Source organism: Rattus rattus, chromosome 1, assembly GCF_011064425.1.
Source record: "Rattus rattus isolate New Zealand chromosome 1, Rrattus_CSIRO_v1, whole genome shotgun sequence".
NCBI classification, from domain to species: domain Eukaryota; kingdom Metazoa; phylum Chordata; class Mammalia; order Rodentia; family Muridae; genus Rattus; species Rattus rattus.
Window position 1 is genome coordinate 3,527,624 of NC_046154.1, and position 9,826 is coordinate 3,537,449.

Consider the following 9,826-nt stretch of genomic DNA (forward strand, 5'->3'; position numbering starts at 1 on the left):
CCTACAGAATCAAAGGAGAACTGGTTCCAAGTCGTCCTCTTAACAACTTGCAACCCAACACACACTAAATAAATACAGTTAAAGAAAAGTACTTGTGATTGGGTGTTTTGTTTTTGAGCATGTCTGTACCACATGTGTGCCTAATACCCTCAGAGGCCAGAAGAGGGTGGCACATCCTTTGGAGCTGGAGCAGCAAGATGGTTGTGAACTGCTATGTGGATGCTGGGTATCGAGCACAGGCCTGAAGGAGAATTCCAAGCGACCCACCCAAGCTTCCAGAATGCCAGGATTATAGGTGTATACTGCCATGCCTGGTCTCCTACTGCTTTATACATTTTTTTTTACATGTATGTGTTCATTTATACATCTTGTGGGCATGTCTATGGGCTTCCGGTATGGAGGCCAGAAGATAGAATGCAGGAATTGCTTCCCCAGCTGTGGGTTTAGGGGATTTAATACAGGCTGTTGTGTCTGGCAGAGAGTGCCTTTACTCACTGAACCATAGCTCAATGGCTGTAACTTCTTTAAAAGACATATTGAGTATTTCTTTTTAGCAAAGGAGAGTTCCGTCTGTCTGTACACCTACAGGCCAGAAGAGGGCATCAAACCCCATAGACATGGTTGTGAGCTAACACCATGTGGTTGCTGGGAATTGAACTCAGGACCTCTGCCTAAGCAGCCAGTGCTCTTAACCACTGAACCATGTCACCAGCCCAATGGATATGACTTTTGTTTTGTTTTGTTTTGTTTTTAACTCTTGGGGGGGTCAAGAACTAGTCTGAAAGCCATACAATATTAAGTCTTTTTTCTCTAGTGAGCCAAATGTCATAACTTCCTACCAGACTAGTACCACAAAGTATGTCTGTATGTCTCTGTTCAAATTTTTGTTATTTTAGGGTTTTTTGTTGATTGGTTTCTTTGGGGATTTTTTTTTATTTTGAAACATGGTTTTTCTTTTTTTAATTTTTATTAGATATATTTCTTTACTTACATTTCAAATGTTATTCCCTTTCCCAGTTTCCTGTCCATAAGCCCCTCCTTTGCCCTCCCCATCCCCCATATGGGTATTCCCCCATGGTTTTTCTTTATACCCTGGAATTCTCTCTGTAGACCAAGCTGGTCTGGAACTCTGAGAATTCTGCTTCCCAATTGCTGGGATTAAAGGTGCCACTTGACATTGTGTTTTGGGCCTTTTGTTTGTTTGTTTGTTTTTGATTTTTTTTTTTTTTTGTAACTCACTATAGAGAGAGCCCAAACTGGCCTCACCTCAAACTTGTGATCTTCATATCTGTACCACACCTCCTGGGATTATAGTTATAAGCTATAACCATGCATGCATATCAAAGCCCATCCCCAAGGTCTTCCTGGGCTACACATTGAGATCTGTTGTCTCCAACCCTTGTCTCAAAAAGACAAAAGAGTTTTGTTGTGAAAGATTTGTTTTCCTTACCTTTGCAGTGGTGGGAGTTGAATTCAGGGTCCTATGCATACTAGTTAAACACTGTGGTAACTGCATGTACCTTTTACTCAAAATTTTATGATGCACTCGAATAAATTGTTGACTTCTACTGCAGTAGAAAATAGATTGAAAGGATTAGGGGAAGCAGTCGGGCGAGAAATAATTGGACTGCAGATGTAGTGGAGATGGGTCTGAAGTAGATTTTATAGTTATGGCTTAATGATGGATTAAACCAGCTGAGTTTAAGAAGAATTAATGATGGGATAGAGTGACTGTGGTGTTTCATGTCCATCGGATTTACTGAAGGAGGTAGAGGCAGGAGTTCAAGGCTAGCCTGGGCTACACCTTTTGCCTGGCAGTGGTGGTATACCCCTTTAATCCCAACATTTGAGGGAGCAGAGGCAATTGGGGATCTCTAATTCAAGGCCAGTCTTATATACAAATAGGGTTCCAGACAGAACAGCCAGGACTGACACAGAAACCCTATCTCAAAAACCAAACAAAATCAAAACAACAACCAAAAAAGCTTAGGTATTTAAGTACTTTTTCACAGAGTAATTAATGTGTAAGTTACAGGAAATACTTGAAGGGAAATGTTTTTCAAAAAGGACAAAATGTCTTGTGCATCCAGCTTGGTGCTAGAGGTGCTTGAAAATGTTCTGTTTTTACTATGGCCTCTTAGTGGAGTGGACTCCGGTATTGATGAAATTGAACATCATTTTGGGGGAGTTAGAATCACTAAATTCTATACTAAAATGTTCACTCACCACCCTAAATCTACAAATTATACATGTTCCAGAAATTACTTTAGAAGTCATAGTCGTATCAAAAGGGGTAGGAAATGCCTGTAAACCTAAGGCAGCAAGTTATGGGCAGCGTATTATGAGCTCCCTTCTCAAAAAATAGAAATAGAAACAATAAAGAACAATGTTACAAGACTTAATGCTTCATAAAGATGACAAAACTTTGTAAGCAAATATAGAAAGAAATATATTTGTAGTTGTGAGGTTAATACTTATTTTCTAAATTTTATGTGAGTGCACTGCTGTTCTCTTTAGACACACTAGAAGAGGACATCAGATCCCATTACAGATGGTTGTGAGCCACCATGTGGTTGCTTGGAATTGAACTCGGGACCTCTGGAAGAATAGTCAATGCTCTTAACCACTGAGCCATCTCTCTAGCCCATTTTAAGTTTTATAAAAGTTAACGTACAAAATTGCTTCATTATGGAATTTGTTTTATTTTGTAGATAGATAATGGCTTTCTAAGATGTCTACACCTTTTTGTTTTGAGAGAGGTTCTCACTATGTAGCCTTAATTGGTCTGGAACTCACAGGGATATATACCTGCCACTGCCTCTAAAACACTTTGATTAAAATGCACTGTACAAATTATACCAGGCAGAATATCTGCATCCTTAAACCTTGTAACTTGTAGATGTGTTACTGTACATGCAAAGGAGAGTTAAAGATGGAAGAGGAAATAAGGTCTGTGTGTGTGTGTGTGTGTGTGTGTGTGTGTGTGTATTTTAGAGATAGTAACTGCCCCAGCTGATTTTGGAGACCAGGCTGGCCTTGAACTCACAGAGATCTATTTGCTTCTGCCTCCTGAGAGCTGGAATTACAATGTACGCCTCCTCTTCTGGTTCTGTCATCTGATATAAGAATGAAGCCTGGGCCCGTAACTTAAGAGTGCTCACCTATCATGGATAAAGCCCTGGGTTTGATAATCTAGGCAGCAAGGATTGCACAGGTAGGTTCATGTAATCACAAGGAGCCTTAGGAGTGGGGAAAGATGGACTAGAGAGAAAGCTCAGTGCTAAAGCATCCTTGTTCAAGACCCTGCCTGGGTTCAGTCCTACTCCCTATCACAAAAAAGGAAGACACACCATAGAGTTGCAGTATGAGAAAGTCTTGTTTTGCCGTTTGATAGCTTTGGAAATAGCGAAAGGGAGTTAGTAGCCAAGGTTAATAAGCATCCTCCAGAAGCTGGGAAAAGACAAAATTGAGTCTTCTCTAAAGCTACAGAAAGGAGCTGTATCTGTGCCAATCCCTTGATTGTAGTTGTGTGAGATACGTTGGAGTTTTTGTAAATTTGTGTCTTGTCTGAATTGTTTCATAAACAAGAGAAAGTTACTACTGTACCCAACTAACAGTGTATCAGGAAAATCGGTATAGATTGTAAATCTGAAATTACTGAACGCATGAAAATGGAGTGGGGATTTAACCTAGTGGTAGAGCACTTGCCAAACAGTAAATAAAAAGACATGTCACAAGAAGTATCAGTAAGGGTCCAACATGTGAAAAGATACTTGTTTAGTGGCCTTGGAGGCAAAGAAGCTGATGTGTTGAAAGAGGAGGGCTGAGATGTAAGGCTGAGAAATGGCTAGGAAGATACAGAAGCTGAATATGGTGGCACACGTAGAGTCTCCGAACCTGGGAAGTTGAGGGAGGAGGATAGCGAATTGGAGATCAGTCTGGGCTACAGCAAGATCCTGTTTCAAAACGACAGGATTTGAGTCAAGTAGCTGAAGACAACTACAATACAAACGAGCTGATGTGTCAGTGATACTTATGTGAATGGATGCATTTTCTTCCCTGTGAAGTGTTTGTCTCAAGAACAGCATTGGACTGTGTTCCTCTGGCTCTGCAGCTTTACCCTAGAGAGGAGAGATGTGGAAGTTAAAATGGCAGAATGCTTCATCTTCCCTCTAGTAGCATTAAGAAAGCTTGAGAACAGTAATGCTGTTTCCTAATGCTGCAAACCTTTAATACAGTTCTTCATGCTGTGATCCCAACCATAAAATTTGTTGCTATTTATAACTAATCTTGCTACTGCTAATGATATTGTAAATATCAGTTTCCTGATGGTCTTAGTCCACCCTGTGAAAGGGTTGTTGGACCCCCCCCCCAAGTGGGTTGTGACCTACAGGTTGAGAACTGCTGCTCTAGAACCTAATAAATAGGAGATATGGCACTAGCAGAATAGGGAACTGACATCTTTAGTAACCTAGACTTTAAAGAAGACATAAATGGGATTTGTTCAGTTGAACTACTTTATTAGGATTTTCTCTATTTGTCTCTATTTCCCTACCCACACCGGGTTTGATTCGGGTTATGGGATACTGGGTGGCAGTATTAACATACTTTACAGACTGGATTTGGTTGGCAGGGGTCTATGGACACCTAGAAACTTATCTAATAACTTTTGGAAACCTCTGGTAGGGGGGCCCTTAGGTGTGGAGGATGGGAGGATGGGTGTGGAGGATCCCTGCTTCTTCCTCGGGATCCAAGGACAGTGCTTACAAGGGCAAGGATTCTGGGTATCACCAGCCACTGGGCCTGATCTTTGACGATCCCGGGGACCAGTAGTATTTGGGAGAACCTGCTGAACAAGAGCAGTGTGTGGAGAACTCTGAGCTTTATACTGAGACTTTTCAGGAAGCCTCGATTTAGAGGCCTCTTCTGGTCTACAGGCCCAGGCAGGGTTTTTTTCCCTTGTCACAGTGGATGATTCTAACCTTGCAGTCCTTCCACGTTTCTCTGCTTTGGGTTTTTTGGGACTCCCTCTCTTTTGGGTTGAGAGTAGTACTGGAGTCTTGTCTTGTGTCTTACCAGAGACCAGAACCCTTGTATTTGAGGGCTCTCCCATTCCTGAACAGTTTTCAGCAGCCTTCATATGCCCGTGCCCTGGGGATGGGGTTTGGTCCGTTGCCTTCCATTTCATCCTCTTATTTTTTTTCTGAGACTCTTGTTCTGCTCTGCCAGAAGCTTGTAGCTGAGGCTGAGAGGAGTGGGAGCAGTGAGGGGCCTGGACAGGGAGGGGCTCTGTGCTTTGAACTTTTGGGGGATGACAACTTGAAGAGCAGGGGTGCAGACTGAGAGCATGAGTCTGTTGGGGACAAGAGGAAAGTCCCCAAGATTCTGGAGTTAGGTTAAGAACTGAGGAGCTGCGAGCAGAGTGATGTGAACCTGGGTCTTTGAGAGTGGGGCTCTGCTGTACTTTCTTCAGTCTGAGCTTTAATTCTCTACTCCATTGCCAGGCATGGATCACAGAGTGGCCGTGCACCTCTAAGACAGCCTCACCCTGGGAGGAGGGGACCTCTGCCTTGGCTTCTGAGAACATCTCTTCCTTCTGGAGGCCAGGCTGGATAGGCCAGCATGTCGGTTGCAGAGGATTCAGTACTGGAGGATTGGGACCCTGGGAGGCTTCTCTTTCTAGTACATTTCTGTGTACAAACTCAGTTTCAGAGTGCAGCTCTTGTGACAGAGCAGGGAAGAAGCTGGGGGCTGGTAGTTGGTTGGCCCAGGAATCCATCTGCTCTACTACTGAATCCATGGCCTCCACACACTGGTCTCCAGAAGGCTCACTTACGTGAAACTTCAAAGCAGAGTGTGGATGTGGACTGGGGTCCCAGACCGGGGATACAGAAACACAGTGGTTTCCATTCTGCTTCATGAACCCTCTAGCAGACTCAAAGTCAGACAATACTGCGGGGCTGGGTCCAAGTAAGTGTTGGGATAATCTTTGAGCTGGAAGCTCAGAGGCCAAGGAGTTATTTTCCCTTTGAGTGTCCCTACTCCAAGCTTCAGATTTAAATGGGTTTTCTATGGGGCTGACTCTAAGGGGTTGCTGTGCAAGAGCTGGGGATGGGTTGAGGTTCAGAAATGGAGGCCCAGAAGGCAAGCGTTTTCTTGTATCCTCAGTATTACTCCCTATAGCTTCTGCTCTAGGGAAGTCATCCACAGTGTTGATTCTTTGTGATTCTATAAAGGGGACTAGAGGTGGTATATGGGGACATGGGGATTCAGTTACCCACAGATGATCTGTCTGCTCCTTTGTCTCCAGTGAAGCTTTAGACTCTAATAAGATTCTTTGGGAGCCCATTATTGTAAAGTCTGGAAGAGAGGTAGAGGGAAGGCTAGGAGATGAAACTAGGTCTGCATAGACACAAAGATTTTCTGTACTAGGTGTACCCTTCAATTGAGTCTCACATCCCAATGGGACACACATAGGGGTGGTTTCATTGAACCCCACATTGAAGTTCAAGGTTGGAGTTTCAAAGGCCCAGGGACTACCTGAGTTTTCTCTGCATTGCCATTGAGGCCTAAATCCAGACAGATCCTCTAGGGGACTCTCTTTTTGGTGTTCTGACAGGGTATCTAGAGGAGGGTAGGGGACTGACACTGGAGACTTAGAAACAGGTGGGTTCTTTCTGTATCCCGTGTTTTCCCTGAAGTCCTTAGGTGCAGAAAGTCTTTCTTTGGGGTTAACATTTTTTACTTCTGACAGAGAACCTGATGGCTGACAGGAAGCTGATATTAGGGGATCAAAAGCTTGGGGAATGTCTTTATGTACTAGGACTCCCCACTGTGCTTCATATCCAGGGGCAGCTCCTGGAGGGCCAGTTCCTTCAGTCATGGGTACTGTGAGTTGGCAAGGAGGTGAGTTTGGAAGTTCACAGACCTGAGGGTTCTCTTTTTGCACTGTGGTTTTCCAGAGAGTTTTCGATTGAGGCAGTTCTCCCGTGGGGTTTGCTCTCTGGCATTCTGTCAGGGAAGTTGGGAGTGGGCTTGCAGTTGGCATTGCAGCTTCAGAGGCTGTTGGGTGTTCATTTTGATCCATGGTTATCCATGGCATCTCAAACCTATCTAGGACTTCCTGAGGACCCAACAGAGAGGCAGGAGGTGATTCTGGATTGTGTTGATGGAGGCTAGGGTCCCCTGGCATCTCCCTCCAGGTCTCAGATGAATGTAAGAATGTGGAGGATCTGATTGTTTGGAGTTCAGGCTGAGGGTGCAGGGTTTGTTTCTCAGAGGCACAAGGAGCCTCTTTGTTCTGTGTAAACCACAGTGTGTGTGCCTCGGTGTCGGATATGATCCCCTTACAGCCCTTGAGCAAAGGCTTAAGATTGGAGGATACTGGCGAGATAGGAGGGGAAGGTGGAGATTGAACTAGCTGAGAACCGGGAGCTATTTCTTCCAGATCTCCCAAAGCATGGGCTTCAGGGGTAGGAGAGAAAGCTGAGGAGTGACAATAGGGAAGCAACAGGTTGTACACCGGCAGGAAGGGAACCTTGTTGAAGAAGACAGAGGGACAAATAGACAACTTTAGTGGAGAGGGGCCATCTGAGCTCAGGAAAATAGTCTCCAAGGACTCACTGTGTAGAGAGGGAAGACCCCAGAAGAGCTGGCTTTTTTTCTGCTTCAGGGAGCTCCCTGAAGCTATCTTGTTTCTCACAGGTAGGTTGGTCAGGATCTGGAAGGTAGGGAAGGGTCTGGAAGGGCTTGGGGGTTGTTTGAGTACTTGTTCTTGTGTCTCTGTGGCCGTGGGGAGGCCCTTAGAACTACAGGATGGCTGTGGTGGGACTGTAGTGAATCGATTTCCAACAGGGGTGTCCTGGGAAGGATAATACGGTTTTAGTGGACCCAGTGATAATTCTTCTTCCTTCTTTTCCTCATCTTCCACTTCCTCTGATTTTTGCTTCCACAGGTAGTCAAGGAAGGCCAAATGGTACAGAAGTTGTAGGCCCTAGGGAATAGAGCATGCTCTTAGGTATGACGACTTCTTAGGAACAGGTGATATGTCATGCATTTATTACCTCGGTTCCACATGTAGACTTCCCTGCCCCACAGCTCTGCCAGTGGTCACTTACCCAGCTCTTCATAATGTCAGAATCCAGTTCTCATTTAGACCAGCATTTCCTCATATACCCTAAGGTCAGTGATTACTTGCTCTCAAATCTCGTGTCATTGTGGCTTATAGTCTAATATCAGGGACACATCCATAGTAGTGTCCCTCTATTTGACCACACATATCATTTCAGTAGCTGTTGATCCAGATGCATGTCCAAGGTCAGTGGTCACCTACCTTGCCTTGTATCATTTTATCTCCAGAGCACCAGGGCTGAAGCTGTTGCCATCCTACAAGCTGCCACCATCTTCGGATCTGCCAAACCATGAACAAGAAAAGTATCACCAGATTCCCTGGACTTTGAAGGCAGATGCTGCTGCTGCAGTGTCTGCAGGCCAGAGCATGACTCAGCTGGCCCTGAAGAAGTCCCATATCTCCCTTAGCCCTAAGCAGGTCTTCTAACGGCCAATCCATTTTCTTTAGCCTAGTGGCAGTTTCTTGAGGTCATCAATACATCATAGAACACAGAACTCTCAACTCCCACATGGATCCAATAGCCTTCTCCTGGAGCTTACGGCCAAAATGTCTTTATCAGACATCTCATCCCATACTGTGAAATCTCAGTGCTCCCTTTTGTCTTGATTGCCAAGAGTAAAGCAATGTATGCTTTAGGACTTACGTTTTTAACTTTGAACTATGCTATCTAAACTCGAGTTTTCACTCCCTGTTCATGAAACCTCAATCAATGTAGAATCTCAGGTTTTGTTTGTTTGATTTTTGAGATGGTTTTTCTTCATAGTCCTGCCTGTCCTAGAACTCACTTTGTAGACTACACTGGTCTTGAACTCAGAGAAATCTGCCTGCCTTTGTCTTCTGAGTGCTAGAACTAAAGGTTTGTGCCACCATACCTAGCCCATTGCTTCAGTTTTTAGAATTAAATTTATATATGTACTTAGAACAATATCTGGTAGGTAGTATATGGGGTGTGTGTGTGTGTGTGTGTGTGTGTGTGTGTGTTTTATATGTTTTCATTTCTAGCATGATTTGTTTTCCATGGCATTTTCATAATACTAATTTTGGTTGTCTCTCTCCCTCCCTGCTGTGTCCCTTTACCCCTGCACTACTGTGCCACACATCACCTTCTACTTTCACATCTCATGCTCTGATACCTTTCTTCATGGAAGCCTTTTTCCTCTCTCCTGGCTCCTCTCTACGTCACTGATCGAGTCTAACACTCCCCCTTACATAAATACACGTAAAGAAAAGTTAGAAGCTAGGCTCTGCAAACAAGAGAGACCGTATGATATTTGTCACTCTGAGCCTCTGTTAGGTTTTTGGTTTTGTTTTTTGTCTTTTTGGCTGTGATGAAATACTACGGCTAAAAGAAATCTGGGGAGGAAAAGGTTTGTTCTAGCTTACATTTTTTTTTCTTTTCTTGTATATTTTCATTATTTACATTTCAAATGTTATCTCCTTTCCTGGTTTCCCCTTTGGAAACCCCCCATCACATTTCCCCCCACCCCTGCCTCCATGAGGGTGCTCCCCCACCCACCCACCAGCTCCTTCTCACCACCCCCACCCTGGTATTCCCCACACTGGGGCATCCAGCCTTCACAGGACCAAGGGCCTCTCCTCTCATTGATGCCGGACAAGGCCCATCTCCTGCTACATAGGTGGCTGGAGCCATGGGTCCCTCCATTTGTATTCTTTGGTTAGTGCTTTAGTCCCTGG

General features: G+C 44.4%; 1 protein-coding gene across 1 annotated transcript; it reads right to left on the minus strand.

The window, feature by feature from the left end:
* Positions 1-4,609: 4,609 nt before the first annotated feature.
* Positions 4,610-8,569, minus strand: C1H9orf131 (chromosome 1 C9orf131 homolog). The gene is made up of 2 exons (XM_032889638.1): positions 8,333-8,569; positions 4,610-7,993 (listed from the first exon to the last, which is right to left on the minus strand). Exons 1-2 carry the CDS (start codon positions 8,567-8,569, stop codon positions 4,610-4,612), a joined length of 3,621 nt encoding a protein of 1,206 aa, XP_032745529.1.
* Positions 8,570-9,826: the final 1,257 nt, after the last annotated feature.